The 17,053-nt window shown below is 41.2% G+C and overlaps 2 protein-coding genes across 4 annotated transcripts; both read right to left on the minus strand.

Annotated features, from left to right (window-relative positions):
- Window positions 1-93: 93 nt before the first annotated feature.
- On the minus strand, window positions 94-7,389 carry rpl18 (ribosomal protein L18). Its single transcript, XM_061776346.1, has 7 exons — window positions 7,120-7,389; window positions 6,478-6,564; window positions 5,786-5,893; window positions 3,176-3,274; window positions 2,769-2,892; window positions 656-725; window positions 94-230 (listed from the first exon to the last, which is right to left on the minus strand). The coding sequence occupies exons 1-7, from the start codon at window positions 7,369-7,371 to the stop codon at window positions 155-157; spliced, it is 816 nt and encodes a 271-aa protein (XP_061632330.1). The 5' UTR covers window positions 7,372-7,389; the 3' UTR covers window positions 94-154.
- Window positions 7,390-8,064: 675 nt separating this feature from the next.
- Window positions 8,065-16,346, minus strand: si:ch211-120k19.1 (uncharacterized protein LOC563199 homolog). 3 transcript variants are annotated; one of them, XM_061776351.1, is made up of 8 exons: window positions 14,148-16,346; window positions 11,366-13,780; window positions 11,133-11,196; window positions 10,460-10,522; window positions 10,001-10,331; window positions 8,568-8,638; window positions 8,462-8,491; window positions 8,065-8,359 (listed from the first exon to the last, which is right to left on the minus strand). In XM_061776351.1, exons 5-8 carry the CDS (start codon window positions 10,320-10,322, stop codon window positions 8,240-8,242), a joined length of 543 nt encoding a protein of 180 aa, XP_061632335.1. In that variant the 5' UTR covers window positions 10,323-10,331; window positions 10,460-10,522; window positions 11,133-11,196; window positions 11,366-13,780; window positions 14,148-16,346; the 3' UTR covers window positions 8,065-8,239. The 3 variants fall into 3 exon arrangements, with proteins under 3 accessions (XP_061632335.1, XP_061632332.1, XP_061632333.1); XM_061776348.1 differs by having other exon boundaries at window positions 11,366-16,346; XM_061776349.1 differs by having other exon boundaries at window positions 10,460-10,628; window positions 11,366-16,346.
- Window positions 16,347-17,053: the final 707 nt, after the last annotated feature.

The raw sequence follows: 17,053 nt of genomic DNA on the forward strand, positions 1-17,053 counted from the left end.
TGTATTACACACTTGAAGGTCGAGTTCCAAGAAGTCACATACAATAGGTTTGTGACACCATATTAGGGAGGGAATAAAACACAAAACAGGATGTGATATTTTGTATAGCCAGTCTTTTATTTGAATCAGATTGCATGGTAAAGGAAGAGAGACTTTAGTTCTTGTAGCCGCGGCTGGCTCTGCGACCACGAGCTCTCTCGAACTTCCTGCCCTTGGAACGAATGTAGGGCCTGGAAAAGACAATATAGGTTAGCAGAAGGCTTTGGAACCAGAGGGTCACAGTTAAATTCCCACAGCGGACAAATGTAAAATCGCTGCTGACTAGTGTCAGGGTGCCCTTGAGACAGGCATCAACACTTCCTCCAATCTAAGATTACTTCTGCAGAGCTTTTACTCAGAGTTGCAGGTGAAGTGGAGCCTTTCCCAGCAGACTTCAGACAAAAGGCAAGTTACACTGCACTGGTTGCCACCCAATCGCAGGGCATATATCAACAAACTATTCACACTCACATTCACATCTACGAACAATTTAAGGCCTTCAATTAACCTTAGAAGCATGTTTTTGAAATGTTCAGTATAATTTAAAAATATATTAGTAGTATACCCATCTTAATGTACAATTCTACAAGAATGACTGCACAAAGTGTTCACATACTTGGTGTGGCTGTGAGGAGTTCCAGGAGCTTTTCCAAAGTGCCTGTACACCTCTCTGGCCTTGCGAGGACCTGAACAACAAATGGGGAGGGGGAGAAATAAAATGAGTCTCATCTTTTGAGTTACGACTACTATTATGCTACGAAAGGACTATTCTAATATTTTAATCAACTGCACAAGGTTCTGTCATATACCCCTCAAATATGATTGTTGCTGTCATATTCTACCCCTCAAATATGATTGTTGCTGTTATCTTCTACAAAAATGAGCAACATTACAAAAAAACAAAAAAACTTACAACCACACAAAATATTACACTACTTAGGACTTCACTATGTTGCTGACTTACTGGTACCTTATGTTCCATCAGCTCACAACATGCTGGTCTTTTGGTGACTCCCAAAAATAAAAAGAAGTCAGCAAGTAGAAGAGCATTCTGTATTCGCACTCCATTACTCTGGAATCCCATACCTGTGTAAATTAGAGCGGCTACCTCTGTAGAAATGTTTAATTCTCAAGATTTATTTGTACGCTCTCAGATTTGGTCAACCACACTGAGTATGCAACGAGTCTTGCCCTACCGTACCCCAACTTATTGATTTTTGCCTGTGTAACTGCCGTTTCTCCCCACCCCGTTGCAATTAAAGCTGGAATTTGAAGTTTAAAAAAAAAACAACACTGTCATTTACGTTAAAACTGTCCTTATGACATGACAACAGAATACTGTGGAACGGTGAGTCAAAATAATAAACAGTAAACAAACAACAACGAGGAGAAGTGGGGAAATGAAACTACTACTACACTAACTGGAACACATGTATACAACACTTTACAACTATTTACAAAGCATGCTCGGAATTCCTCCGACACTATAATATCATTAAATGATCTTTTGAAAAATCACCCCTCTCTGGCCCCATTTAATTCCTCTAATTTAATTGTGATCATTATTTTACAACTGGGCATGGCGGGACAAGAACAGCCAATCAGCGGATGTTGAGGCAGGAGGCGTGACGAAGAGAGAAACATTTGCTCCCGCGTGGAGACTGTACACACGCAGGCTTGCCCAAAAGGAGACCATACTGTAGTTTCTTGGCCGTATTACTTAACTCACATTAGCAACAAAAATTAAAAAGAAGGAACTGGAGAGCGCGCTACTTCAAATCAAGGATAATCATATGTAATGGTGGTGTCCTTTACATGGAGCTGACAGCTGCATATTGCTGGGCTTGGAAAACCGCCGACTTCCCAAGGACTAGTGGCATTACCATTCCCACCGCACAGGTAAGGTGATCACCTCTCATATTTTAAATTGATTGCACATTCCAAAAATACATCAAAGCAGTAACATTACATGTAACGTGCGTGCGGTGCACTCTTGAGTGAGGCAGCTGCAGGCGAGCGGGACACAGTTACCATCCACGTTCCTCCAGCGGCTCGTCGCACACGCCTGGCCAACCGAGGAGCACTCCGAGGCGGCCGGTCGAGCACGACAAGCCGCTGTCTTCCTGGTTCTTTTTGTCGAGTGAGCTGTGGGCGTTTCTTTGTGCAGATATAAGACGCGGCGGGGGTGGAGACATGAAATGAGGCTAGATTCATATAGCATTTTGCTATATAAATAGACTAGACTTTTGACAAAGTGTTAAATCAATTCAAGCAAGAAGCAGTTTTTCTCCTCCGGTGTTGGCCCAGTACCAACAACAAGAAATCGTGGCACCAACTGTTTGCAGGTTAATGTTTCATCAGTCATTCTCAAGAACATATCTGGATATTTGAACGATAGAGGCTCACGTCCAACCAACACAAAGGGAACACTACCGTATGATAACTTGTAAGCCCCGTTTGACATCTGTACACCGAGAATTTACACAACTGTGGAAGTCCAAAATGCATTGACTCCTTTCACCAAATATAACACAAAACGCACAATGTGTCAATATCTGCAACGGTGCACTCTTGGGAATCAATTGCAAACATTCACGAGATACTGCAACACTAATAGTGTGTATAAAGTACAAAGACACTTAACCATAGAAGTAGTATAGGGAGCATTGCCTTAACCTTCACTTTTTTTAAGTATCCTGAGACAGACAAATGTGTTGCATTGTACTTACCAGACAGCAGCACTGTCTGTTGTCCTTTAGGTGCAGTCATAGCCAGCTGGTCAAAGGTCATCACTTGGCCTCCAGCCTTCAGGATCCTGCGGCGAGCGCCGTCAGTTATCCTGAGAGCGCACACCTTGACAAGTCGACATCACAAGTCAACGAGGTGCCCAGAGATGACTTACACGACACATTTCTGTGTCTTTCTGTGACTCTGAGTCTCTCGGCATCTCTGTTGCAATCTGCTGGTAACGTCAGTTCCAGGGCCACTTCCCTCTAAGAACATCCTGTCTGAAGCCTCGCAGTGATTTTAGTGTCATCACCAGGTTGCAACAGCGATATAGAGACTGGAAGTGTCACAGAAAGGCAGAGAAGTGGACGTTCTTGGAAAATAGTGTAAAAGCGAGGATGGGGCTAACCTTGAGCTTGGGCACATTTTGGATCCTGACATCATTCGTGATCGTTCCCACAACGACGGAAATTTTGTTCTCACGGCCAGGCAACTTCATCTTGCAGATCTGGAGAAGCAAATTCAGTGCAGGAATAATTAACACATCTTATGACTCGGCAATCAGTAACGTTAAGTCAACAATTGAAAACCTTTATACAGGGTCCATCTGAATGGCAGAACTAGTCAGTCAATCGTGCAGTAAAGAACACTCACCGCAGTAAATGTCTGTATGAACAACACTTGTGGCCCATAAATATAAAACCGTTAAGTACGGCAGTAACTGAGCGGGCCTTCTTGTGCCGCATGACCACATATTCTTACACCAAGCAAAATAGTTTGTAACCTCGAATGTCTCCTATACACCATTTCCAGGGTCAAGCTCCATTTTCAAGTGTTTCGAGAGTCCTTTTGTTTCATAAACCTAATATTCACTAGGCCTCTTAACCATTTTAGAACAGCATAAGTAGGGGAAAAAAAAGAATGAAAAGTGTCTTTTATCAAATTACTCAAAATCAAGTGAGACTGCCATTTTAATTTGAAACTGTACAAAATGCAGAGCACTTTATTATTATATTATATCACTTATATATTATCATACATATATTAAAGTAAAGTATTTTTGTACGAGGGAGTATTAAGGCTGCACTGGGAGGACATTAGGCGTTACACGATCAGGATTTTTGGGGCCGATAACCGATCTGATCACAAGATGGAGGAATGTGTCTATTTAAATGACCTGTTCATTTACTGTATATACTTGTCCTTAATTGCTCCAAAAATATATTTACAATAAATAATGTATCTTTGTTCCTCTATTTATGCCAGTGAGGCATAGTGACAGAAGGTCTATTAGATGGCAGGAAGTACATACAGTAATTAATGTATCCACTTTTTGTGACATTTTTGTTTGTTGGTGTTCCTGTCTCAGACGTGTTGTCTGTTCCACACCACCGACATGTTTTTTTAAAAATAACTTTATTGGCTGTCAGATATTTCCAATACTACTCAAAAGACGCGCGACAAAGCCAAAAATAAACTAGCTTTTGGATTCAAATATACTGTGCACGATGGCGACACAGAGTAAATGTCTTTTGCGGAGCCGATCAATGCAGCGAATTATGACAAAGCCGAGCAGCATAAAATGTTAAATATCGGCGGGTACCGATCCGCCTGATAAAATCGGTGTACAGTCTAGAGGACATCAATAAACTGGTCACAGAATCGGAGAAATAAAGCCTAAATGTTGAGTGGAAAAGAGAAAAGTTTTAATATTGCAAGCATTGATTACCTGTGTTAAGATTAATGACTGTGATGTGTCTCAGGTACAGTGATATTGGTACTGGGTCAATTTGACTAGGAGCATGTTGAATATGGACAAGTAGGGCTGGGCAATTATATGATTGCGGTTAGTAATAACAAATTTCAGATCCATCATGGTGATCAGTTGTGAGCGTATATAATCAATCATGGCAGTAATGTGCGTGAAAACAGGCAATCAGGGACCACCTTTTCCGGCTGCGCTTTCATTTGTGTAACATGGCACAGAAATAATTTGTCTTTTTTTGTTTTATCTGTAAAACAAAATTATAACATTTGTCTATAACGTTGCCGATCCGTCATACTGCTGTTCCAACATGGTGTGTGTGTGCGGCGCTCCGCTTTTAAAAGGCAAGCCTCTCGTAAGGTAGTGAAGGCTGTCCTCTGTTGGTCGGAGTTAGACAAGGCACCCTATTAAACCATAATACGTTCCCCTCACGATATTGTGTAATTTTATATTTTTCTACATTTATTGTAATGTTAAGTAGAAATTGTTTTAATATCTTTCTATTTTCATCTTTCTTTTTTTCTTTTACAGTACTTCATGTTAATAAAATGCTGAAGTACTCTAGTTTCTTTAGTTTTCAGTAAAGATGCTTTCAAACTGGCAGTTTAAAAAAAACTAAACTGTGATAATCGAAATTGGATACGAAAAAATATTGCCTTTTTTTGCAATATCGCTCATCCCTGTGAACAAGTGTCAGAAACGAAATTATCCCAATAAAAATTAATATCACATTAACTCAATTTGAAATTATGTGAACTGAACGATAAGGTGCACTGTAAGTAACTCAAAAACTACTTAAAATGCTTTGATTTGACCTACTACATAAAAGCAAGCTTAAGTAGTTACAGTGAAGTTTAAGTTGGACAAAGGAAATGGTCACTGTTTTGTAACATTATCATTGTATCATCAAGTATGTAGATTTTAATATGGCGGTCCAAATGTTTGTTCATGAAATAGGACTACACTAACAGAAATACTTTATTTTGTTAGATTTGATTTATCATTTAATCAGAAGTGTTTAACAACTATTACATGATTAAAAGATGCCATGCGCGTGTTAACTTCGTTTGACATTCATTGGTTAAATTACAACCTCATGCTCATAAGAAACTGAATTTTGTTTTCAGCAAAGCCCCAATACTCTTTTTAAAACAAATTTGTAATCACTGTTAAGATACAAGCAATTGAATGAATTAATGACCAATTTGACACTTGGTCTAAGACAGGAGGAGAATGTGAGGTCGTGAAACTCACCAGGCGAGAAAGGGAAATGGGAGGCCTGTTGCTCCTGCTCATGAAGAGCCTTTTCAGGACAACCTTGTTGAAAGAAGCATTGGTGCGGCGGGCCAGGAACCTGTAGAGCTGAGACAAAACATGATTTAGTGCAGACATTTCCCAAACGTCCTATATGGTCAACCCCTCACTATTGCAGTTCTTCGTTCGCATGCTCGCTATATTACACCTTTTTCTTTTAAGCGATCAGTTTATGGGTTTTTACAAAGGCTTGACAGATTAATCTGCCAATATTAACACTTTACAAAATAATCAAAATCAGCCGAAGTTTTCCCAATTACACGCCAATATATTCTTACTTTCTCATGAAACAGTAACTGTTCAGTAGGGATAGACAGGAAGCAAATGACATACGGTTTCTATCAATGCATAGAGTGCATTATTATTACTAGTGTGTTGCTATCAAAATGTATTTATTTGCTAACACAATTTGAATGGTATAACTTTGTGTGGCTGACAGAACGTTATTCTGTGTGAATTACATCCTTCTCCATCACCTCAATCGTCAAAATAAACTTTTTTTGTTTGTTTGTAGTGTCTTGCAATATTCCAGATTTTCACCCATCGGGGTGGGTCTGGAACATCTCCCCTGCAATAAACAAGTACTCACTGTACACTTATTAAAGTACGAAAGCTATACGTGAAGCACTTACCTTGACCAGGAGCCTCAAATAGATATCCTGGCTCTTTGGCTCTTTCCTGTGCACCTTGCGGTCCTTGTTATGTCTGATGTCAACTCCCTTTTGGAATAATTAAAGGCACATGGATTTACATAACACTCATTCATTACATCGCAGGCACTGACTGTGATCAATTATTTTACACACTTACCCGTGCAACTGTAACGTTATTTTAGCATTTAACATGAACCACGTTAGGCGAGGCTCACATTTATATTTGAGCCGGCCGGTTTACACGTTGAATCTTAAATGCTAGCGGCTAATTAGCACGACACCGTCAACATGGCAATTTTACCAACACAACCAGATGTTAAAATAACTGCCTAAAAGCCATGCAAATGTTCATTTTGGTCTCTATTATATCACAATCGGAGCCATTTGCAAACGTGTTTTGTGTACAATGTCATGACCGAAGTCCGGCTAACTGTCGGCACTAAGATTCCAATGGTCAATGATTCGCTGGGTCATATGGCACGAAATCGCAGTCACATTGCACAGGAAACGGTGCCTACATAGTGTAAGTGTTACACTCAAGAGGATACGCGGTGGTAATTTTGAGGATGACCGTGGATAGTCAAACTAGCGTACTGTGAAAACTGAACTAGCGCTACCTACCATTTTGGAAACGGTGGGGGAAAGGAAAAGGAAGAACGTAAGTCTCGCGATAAACAGTGCTGTGAAATCTCGCGTCTCTGATTGGTCAAAGACAAGCACAGCTTCCGGTGGGCCTGCACGGGGAAAAAGGAGAAGCTCGGAGGAAAGGAGTTCAGGGATGATGGTATTGAACGCTGAGCTGAAGTCCATGAACAGGATCCTCGCGTAGGTTCCTGCACTGTCGAGGTGTTCTAGGATGAAGTGCAGTCCCATGTTGACTGCATCATCCGCAGACCTGTTCGCTCGGTAGGCAAACTGCAGGGGGTCCAGCAGGGGAGCTGTGACGCTCTTGAGGTGATCCTTGAGGCGCATCTACTGTATTTACATGCCAACTGCTAAATTCTGCAATGAAATCTTATTACGAATTACAAACTTGGGTATGACTCATGAGTAAATAATTTGTTAGTAATAATTAAACAGCGGCACGGTTGCCGACTGGTTAGAGCGTCTGCCTCACAGTTCTGAGGACCGGGGTTCAATCCCCGCCCCCGCCTGTGTGGAGTTTGCATGTTCTCCCCGTGCCTGCGTGGGTTTTCTCCGGGCACTCCGGTTTCCTCCCACATCCCAAACACATGCATGGTAGGTTAATTGTTTGTTTGTATGTGCCCTGCGATTGGCTGGCAACCACTTCAGGGTGTACCCCACCTCCTGCCCGATGATAGCTAGGATTGGCTCCAGCACGCCTGCGAGTTTAGTGGGGAGAAGCGGCTCAGAAAATGGATGGATGGATGGATGGAGTTATCTCAAGGCACTGAGCAGGTCAAGAACCACACTCCTCATACAGATTACATATTATTTTTAATTTAATATAAATATTATTAGAATATTACTCACATTATTCTGGTGCTCATTTGTATACAGTTGCTTATTTAAGTCAAAAATAGAAAATCGCTAAACAAAAACCTATGACATTTTATATAGGGCTTTAATCACATACTGTACTATGACAAAACCATTAATATGCTAGTAAACTATAACGGTAGACGTGCTATTAAAATCATTAGCAAAAAAAAACCCAAAAACAACAACAAATCATAGTACAGTAGTTGCATGGTCACTGAGTACAAATGGTGTTTAAAGTTTATTCAAGTTTGTGGTCCTTCTGCTGTCTGAGATGACACAGGAAAATGGTGAACACGAGAGCGACGCCTCCGAGGAACACGGTCCGAGCTACTGGGGGGACCAGGGAAAAGTTCACAGCCTTAGATGATGATGGGAAAAAATGAAGGGAAATATATATATAATGTTATGTTAAGATGTTGCTTTAAAGCTCACTTTCCCAGGTAGTCAGCAATAATCTCACCTGCATTGTTGACCAGAACACCACACCAGTCTGAAGACACAATTAACATCATACATTCATTTTAGAATACTTAACTGCACAACAAATACAACATTCAACAGTGCACCTTGTAAGACGTCCAGAATTGTTCTTTCCAGTCTGCAAGTAGATCATCTTTGTTTTCTAGTAAACTCAAGCCTAAAAAGGACAATCAACACATGGTTGACAAATTGTTAGGGATGCATACAGCATAATGATAATGATTCAAACTGTTGAATTAAGTTAAATAAAATGCAATATAATTTGTGTTATTTATGTTGCCTGAGGAAAATGCCAAAATATTTTAATGAATGCCTAATAATTATAAGGTACTGTATTCCTTTATATTTTTTTGTTTTAATGCTATAAAATGTCCCTTTGGATATTAAAATTATAATAACAAAAATACACAAATTAATCAAAATTATATGGAAATAAAAATAAATAACCAGAACACACACCCATGACATCATAACCCTTTAAGAAACTGATATTTGAACACAAACCGTGGCGAAACACATGCAGACAGGTAATATAACAATACACACAGGCATCTATTCTTTATCCTCTGCTAGGAGCAGATGTGGGTAAAATAACCTCTAATTGCACTCAAGTGAGAGGTCTTTTACTTTAGAAAAATGTATAAAAAAAAAAAAAAAAGCAGTCCTCCAAATAATTAAATGTAAGTATTTAGGGGGGGAAACTATTCAAGTACACTACTGAGTAACTGGTGAGTAACTTCTGATGTTAAAATATTTTTTTTTAAAAATCAAAGCCTGGGCATAAAGTAGACAAAAATATAAAATAGTAATGCGCAAATTCAGATATTACTCAGGAGTATCACTTTAACTGAAACAATAAAGATAACATCTTTATAAAAGAACATAAATTAAGACAAATTCTGCCACAAGAAATTCGCTTACATTAGTGGGTTTTTTTTACATTCATAAAACAGGTGTTTTTTTTGTTTTGTTTTTTTACCAGGTTTCATTAAAATAATTTGTCACTTTGAAAACTTTAGCTGAAACTTAGTGTCATGTGACTGCCTGACTTCATTTGATTGGGCAAATGGAGTCAAATGCCACTAGTAGTTCCGCTGGATGGGTGAAACAGGGTCATGTGACTGCATCCAAGGCAGAGGTCTCTCTGACGAACCAAAACATATAAATGACGCAAGCAATAATAGATTAAAAAAGATACAACTAATGATCGGAATGTAGCTCAATGTAATGGAGTAAATAACCGTTTCTTCTTTTTAAAAAAATACCCAAGTGGAGCAGCACAATGCCCATTGAACTGCATCAGAAATATGGCAAAAACTCTTTACATTCTATTTAATCATGTTATTACTGTTTCTTTTATAAAGTACCATATTATAGAGTGCTATGTTTCTTAATAAAAACACCACAAAATTGTTGTTTTTTTGAGGGATTCATGGCATGAGATTTTCTACTGTAAAACAAAGGTTGGGGAACACTGGTGGTAGAATGTACTCATGGAATGTTTCAGTCGACAACTCACCAATATAAAAGGCAGTGATGGTGAGCGGTGTGGCCACCAGCTGATCCACCACCACCTTCCCCGTCACTGCCCTGACCCCGCCCCCTGGGAGCACCCTCTCCAGCCAGCGCAGCCACTGGTAGTTGAAGTTGGCATGGAAACAGAAGCCCACGGTGGCCACTCGGGCCGTCTGACGCCAGTCCACGGCAGCGGAGGCCTGCGACGCGTCTCGTCGTCCCAACACGCGCTGCTGGAAGAGGTCGGCCGAGGCGAACAGTGCTGTGTAGCCCGCCACGTTGCTGCTGTACGGATGGGCCCTGAACGCAGCCCAGGCCCTGCTCATGGTGGTAATCTTGTAAAAAAACAAGGAAGGGGATTGTTTGGGATTATTTGGGAATACAACTGATTGATGAGAGACTTCAAAAGAATTCAGAACTAGGTATGAAGTAGGTCTAAATTCCAGAATCCTTGCTGTCTCACCTCGTAACGTGACTCCTCTTCCAACTTCCTCCAAGAGAGGCGCCGACTTCTTCTTGATTGGCTCTGTAAAATGAGGAGGAGCTGAAATCAATCTTTGAGGCCCTTCTCAGCGGGTCAAAGTTCAGCCTCCCCCTGTTAAAGACGCCTGCTGATAAGATGTTTTATCAGTCTGCCGCAAGAAAAAAGAAAAAAAAAAACACACACAACCTGTTTAACATCCATGACTGTAACAAAGTTTTGTGATTCAAAGAGCACACCTTCTGTATTTTCCAAGTCATATATTGGTACATAATTGTTGTTCCTGTAAGTGCTGAGACAGAAATGTAGCTCTCTACACAAGTCTCACAAGCTCATGTGTGATGCTAAAAATAGAACTCCAGGCGGTGGAGTGACAGCAGTTAGAAGAGGTTTAGTGTGGAATCTATCTTTATCAATACTGTACACAAATTTGACTTGCCAAAATTCGGAACCATGCCGTGTGATGAAAAACTAAAGGAAACACATTATAACAGTGTAAGGCCACCAAAGCAAAGCGTAAAGAGCGTGGAGGAGACACCAGGAGACAGGTAGAAAAATAGCGAGCTGGGGGGAAAAAAATCCAGAAAAAGCCATCTTGAATGGCTCGGGTAAATGGGACTAAAGTCAGAAACCTCATTCCGCATTTGTACCTTACCGGTGGTGGGAAGTAATCTAGTACGAATACTTCCTTACTGGAGTTAAGTAGATTTTTCAGGTGTCTGTAATTTAGAGTAGAATGTCACTGTTACGGCACAAGAACAATAAAACTCAATCAACATTTCAATAGTACTTTCTACTTTGTATGGGCTTGTTGCTTTTTTCAACCTCCAAAGATGACGGTGCAACATAAAAAAGACATACTACACTGACTATAAGAAGTCTACACACCCTTTTTCAAATGCCAGACTTTTGTGATTTAAAGAAATGAGACCAAGATCTTTCTTCCGCCGTCAATGTGGCCTATGACCTGGAAAACTCCATTTATTTCTTTTTCCACAATTGCGATCATGTGGTCGGACAAGTGTGCACACCCTCTTCTAATTGGGGATGTGGTTGTGCTCAGAATTGACCAATCATTCAAACTTAAGTTAAAAGGGAGTCAGCGCACACCTGCCACCATTTTGAGTGCCTCTGTTAACCCCAAATAAAGCTGTTCTAGTAGGCTTTCATGTCTAGCAGAAGCCTGAAGCTTTCGTGCTGACACTGATTACTATTTGGAATTGTTCATAATTCCTTCCACCTTGTCTATGAAGGCCTCCAGGTCAAGCTGAAGAAAAACAGCCCCGACACATGCTCCTGCCACGCCCATGCTTTACTGCAGTTATAGCGTTCAAGTCCATTTTCTTCCAATCAAATAATTGCCCTGCATTGTCTGCTGTGTTTGTCCAAAATTGTCCCACCCGCTTCTGCCGCTGCCATAGATATGTTAAAGTCATCACTCGGAAAGTGTTTGCGCATATGGCGCAGGTCAATTAAAGGCACTAGCAACCACTTTGACTCTTCCCTCTGAGAATGTGCTAATGAGGGTCACGGTTGAAGCAGCACAATTAAGAACTGCAGACCAGTTTTCCAGGCAAGCGGCCTTTTGTGCGCCAAACAATGGCGCACGCGTGGCCATTGTTTGACTCCTCAGATAATTGCCTGTCTTGGTGTATGATTCTTAGCAAGCGGGATTCCATTCAGGATGCTCAGGTGGGTGGATGGGTGCCGAGTAGCAGAAAAAAAAAAGTGGGATGTTTGAACTGATGTCACATGACTTAGCAAGCGCACACATGCACTCAGTGACAGACGACTTCCAAGGCTCAAACCTCATCGACGACAAAACAGCAACAGGACAGGTATGAATTTTTAAGTCATTATTCTTTTAGGGTTGAAAAATTCCAGATTTTATTTCAAATTTAAACATTTAATGGGGATTGATGGAAATTAACAGAAAATATGGGGTGGAAACATGAATAAACACAATTTACAAAATTGAATGTTGGCTCTTAATATAGCATGTATTTCTACATCATTTGATTAGATCTGGAATCGCTTTTTGTCTTATTTTAACACAGACTGGCAGATCACGGCACCGTGAAAATAATCTCATTTTATACATTATCCCAAGATTTTTTGTATTATTTACAAATGGTTTTTTTTCTTTCCAATTTCCCTATGTCCTCTTATTCTGATTACTATCTGGTTCTACGGTTGATTGTGTATGTAATTATTTTTTATTCATTCTTACATTTATTGGTTTACTGGGAGGAGGTGCCTAGGGGAGGGAGGACTGATTTCTTACATCCTGACTATCGTAAAAATAATTTAGTCATTGTGATTTCCTGTGTGAAAACTGAGTTAAAAAAATAAACTGTATATACAGTGGACCCCTGCATAATCGTGGTTTGGCAACTGTGGATTCACCTTTTCACAGTATATATAGATTTTTAATTCCTTTCAAATTGTATTTCATCTTATTCTTCTTTTGTTTTTTGTTTTGAGGGGAACCAATCCTCAAAACACTTATTGACAATTTATCCCCGCTTATTCAAGAATTCCTTTTCTTTTTTCGATGCAATTATAGTGGGTGTCAATTATCCACAGATTTTCACTATTTGCGGTCCGGCTATTGGTGGGGGTCCACTGTACTACATATTGGTTTATTTTAGCACAATCCCAACTAAAACAACCAGATTTCATGCAATCTTATTTTTAATTTTAAACAAAATATTCAAAACGTGTAATGAAAATTTGTAATTTATTACAATTTAAAATGGTAAAAAAAAAAAAAAAACAGTTACACGATATCACACACGAAAATGTTCTTAAAAGTTGAATGTTACAAGATATTTCATTGCTTTAAAAAACATGGAAAAGTGGAGGGTTGCATTTTTAACACTTGAGGGTTGCGTTTTTTACATTTTTATTTTCAAATATGTTAAACTGCTTGGAAAATGTTGGCCTACAGTCTATTAGATTAGGTTTTAGCATGAGTAACAAATGCATGGCCACTCTCCTTTTTCCTTCTATTTTTTTGTATGTGATGCTCCATGAAAAAGGTTTGGACATCGCTGGTGTGTACTATAGATTTAAATTGAAATAAAACTGCAAGCATTATCATAAGCGCAGTGTCTCATGTTTGTTGTCCAAGGCATGCAACCGTCCGTCTCGGTGACGCTGGAGCCCGGGCTGGAGCAGGGGGTGCCCTGGGGTCGGGATCTGTACACGTTTGTGACGTCGGCGGCGGGTCACATGATGAGGACCCTCCAGAAGCCCCGCAAGAACCGTCCCTCCAAGCGGCAGGTCAACCACCGACGCTTCCTGCACAACATGATACAGAGGTGTGTCGATGGGGGCTACTTTACGCCACTTGCTTTGACTGCAGAATATCAATCAATATCAATCAGAGCTAAGGCCCTCATGACAGAGCAGGCCCTTTTATGTAACAAATGCATTTAATAAGAATATATTTCAAATTGTTATACTTTAATTCATCTGAGAGACTGTTTATTCCCTTTGTGAGGCGCTGTTTTGGTTAGGAACAGATTTCAAATGTGTAGATTAAGTTCCTCTATAATGTCTGTGAGAGAATGCTGTAGTTTAAATGATTACAATTTGTACACTTTCTGATATTAAATAAACAATAATAACTAATCTGTACTTTTAGTAGACCGCAAGTTTGACTTACGTGTGTTGACCAATTCAGGTCGACCTTCGTTGGCAAGAGCGCTCACGAGGGATGGTTTGAAGGGAAAGGAAGGAAAGAGAAAAAAGATGCACTTCAAGCGCAGGTTGGCCGGCACGCTGGCAGTGGCAATGCTTGGCAGGCGGTCAGGGAGAATTTGCACCACAATTACTTCCCAACGCAGCCTCATCCGTAAACTGCCGCACACCCAAAAGGGGTAGCGTTGGGTAGTTGGCAGGTGCCTTTTGCGGTTCACGCTGCCAGTTCGGCATCTCCCAGCCTCCGCCACCTCGTGGTGAGAGGTTGGGGGCTCCCCAGGCTGGGCCAGGCCTACGTCTGGTGGAACAACGAGAGCGCGAGTGAGAGCGCCAAAGCAGGTTGGGCCTTTTATCCGCTTCAGAGAGTGCGGCCGGCCCCTTCTGACCAAATGGAAGGCAGACCGCGCCTCTAGAATTGCATTTCATCTTAGTATAATTTGTGGTTTAAAACCAGTGGAATAAAATATTCATTATTGGATTTAAGATAACGAGACCATTGTTCCGCTTTGCATTGTCACACGCCCATCCTCTTTAATCCCTGCAACGAATGTTTGAAATGTTGTGATTGTTGATAACACTGCAATTAATATTTGCAATGTGGCATTTGTGTGGTGTGGAGTGAAACATTTCATCTGGCTCGGTTGACAACAGATTCGACATCAGACATTGAAGTTCGCATAAATACAGTCACTAGTGGCGTTCATGTAAAGTTCTTAAAATATTAGATCCCAGTCAAGTCCAGTGAAGTCTGTGGTTAGTGAACCCGCGTTTGCAGTGCGTTCCGCCGCCCTGGCTGTCGCTAGTACCCCGTCCATTGTCCCGGTCTGGCTAGGTGTCGTGGCACACAGCAGGGAGGAGACGCCGTTGTTGGTGAGGCTCTTCAGGCTGGCTGGTAGTGGAAGTTAATTCATTTAGCGTTCTGGTGCAAGACCAGGTGTCTTTTGTCTCCGCTTTGATGCTCCTAGTGCTGGTAGTTCACTTGGCGTCGGCGTGCAAAACCAGATGTCTGTGTCTCACTTTGACGCTCCCGGCTTGTAATTCACTTCGCGTCTGAATGCGAAGTTGAATCTCGCCACTCCGTGGCCGTCTACCTCGGCGGGGAGAGCGGCGGTAGCCCGAGACTGGGGTGCTGGGTGTCATCTTTTAATGGCGTGTCCGTTACAGCGGCGTCTAGTTGAGTGGGGCATTTACTGATCGTAAATGAGGCATTTATCTACCACAAGTCACATTTACCACATCCTGAGATTAACTGGGGCACACTGTCTATTTGAGGGAGGCATTTATTCATCTTAAGTGGATGATGCACCTGTGACTAATTGGGCATGGTGTCTATTCAAGGGTAGGGTTAATTCATCAAGTGGAAGATTCACCCGCTGACTAACTGGGGCACAGCATTTATTTGAGGGAGGTGATCTTTATTTTTTTTTAATTACAAGTAGATGATGCACTCGGCAACTGATTGAGGCCGGGTTTCTATAACTAGAAGACCAACCCGGTGACTAATTTATTTGTCTTATTATTAAGTTGACGATGCACTCGGTATTTAATCGGAGAATGGCTGTTATTTGAGGCAGGCGTTTCTTTATAACAAGTTGATGACACAGTCAGCGACTAATTGGGACACTATGTTTATTTGAGGGAGGCAATTATCACAATTGGAAGAGGCTCCCAGTGAATAATAGGGGCACGGCATTTATTTGAGGGAGATGTATATTAATTACAAGTGGATGAGGCATTCTGCGACGAATTGCGGCACAGTGTTTATTTGAGGAAGGTATTTAACAGTCTTAAGTTGATGATGCATTTGGCAACTAGGTGGGGCACACCGTCTATTGGAGGGTTTGACTTGTCTTTCTCACGCGAACAGGAAGTTTGCTGACATTGAGGCGGCCAATTGTCGACTGGCATCCGCTCTCTACTTAAAAGAGGCAGGGTCCTCGACACCTGAGCAGTCATGTGACCAGCCGGACGGATGTAAAGGCCAACATGACAACCAAAAAGTTCAAAGCGGGACAAAGAAAATAAACGACACGTCCTCAACATGTCCTATTGATGAAGAGTTACATACGCACCATGATGAAGACGACACGCCCATCTCTCGCTCCTTCACGCCACAGTTCTCGCCATTGGCCTTTGACGCCATGCAATTGTTCGTCGACGGCCCTGGCGACTCTAACAAATTGGCCGACGTCACCGAGAGCGACTGGGCGGACATTATGAATCTGTTCTCAGAGGATGACGAGGCCGAACGCCACACCGATCGTTTTCCTGAAAGCGCAGAGAGGAATCGCGGGCGCGATTGCCACGGCGATCACAGACCAATCATAAGCCACCTGCACACAGACAATGACTTTGTCCTCCCCGACCCACTTCCCGTGCTGTCTAGCTGCCAGCACAAGATGATGTCGTCAGGGGGCGTGGCTCAGTCTTTTTGGGCCCCGCCCCACAACGCCTCGCTGTGCCACATAGTGACACCGCCCCACGAGGACCACCTGATGTTCACAGACATCCTCATGGACATCGAGTCACCCGCATGCACCTCTTTTAACATGCTTTGGTACCAAGATGTTTTCGCTCAATGAATAACTATTTAACCTATTAACAGGTACTGTACAGTGGTACCTTGACTTAAGAGTTTAATTCACTTTAATTGAACTAATTCTTATTTTTTTTTACATTTACAGTAACTAGTAACATAGTTATAAATAAATAATGTTAATTAATAAGAAAATATCTTGCGCTAAAAATTAGCATTAACAAATAGAAAATCCAATACACTTACAGTATGTCTTATAATGGTTGTCTTTACAAATGTCAAATTTCTGGTGCATTATTCTTTAAAGTAACAATTCATAAAAATAATGTTCATTG

Source organism: Phyllopteryx taeniolatus, chromosome 6 (assembly GCF_024500385.1).
Source record: "Phyllopteryx taeniolatus isolate TA_2022b chromosome 6, UOR_Ptae_1.2, whole genome shotgun sequence".
Classification (NCBI taxonomy): domain Eukaryota; kingdom Metazoa; phylum Chordata; class Actinopteri; order Syngnathiformes; family Syngnathidae; genus Phyllopteryx; species Phyllopteryx taeniolatus.

Excerpts from the sequence above, each read along its gene's own strand:
- rpl18 (XM_061776346.1), bottom strand. The coding sequence starts at position 7,371 with ATGGGACTGCACTTCATCCTAGAACACCTCGACAGTGCAGGAACCTAC. Across the intron at positions 726-2,768 it reads ACAGACAGTGCTGCTGTCTG|GTCCTCGCAAGGCCAGAGAG; the intron begins GTAAGTACAATG and ends TTTGTTGTTCAG. Across the intron at positions 231-655 it reads ACTCCTCACAGCCACACCAA|GCCCTACATTCGTTCCAAGG; the intron begins GTATGTGAACAC and ends TGTCTTTTCCAG.
- si:ch211-120k19.1 (XM_061776351.1), bottom strand. The coding sequence starts at position 10,322 with ATGAGCAGGGCCTGGGCTGCGTTCAGGGCCCATCCGTACAGCAGCAAC. Across the intron at positions 8,492-8,567 it reads AATTCTGGACGTCTTACAAG|ACTGGTGTGGTGTTCTGGTC; the intron begins GTGCACTGTTGA and ends TTGTGTCTTCAG. Across the intron at positions 8,360-8,461 it reads TGTTCTGGTCAACAATGCAG|GCTGTGAACTTTTCCCTGGT; the intron begins GTGAGATTATTG and ends TCATCATCTAAG.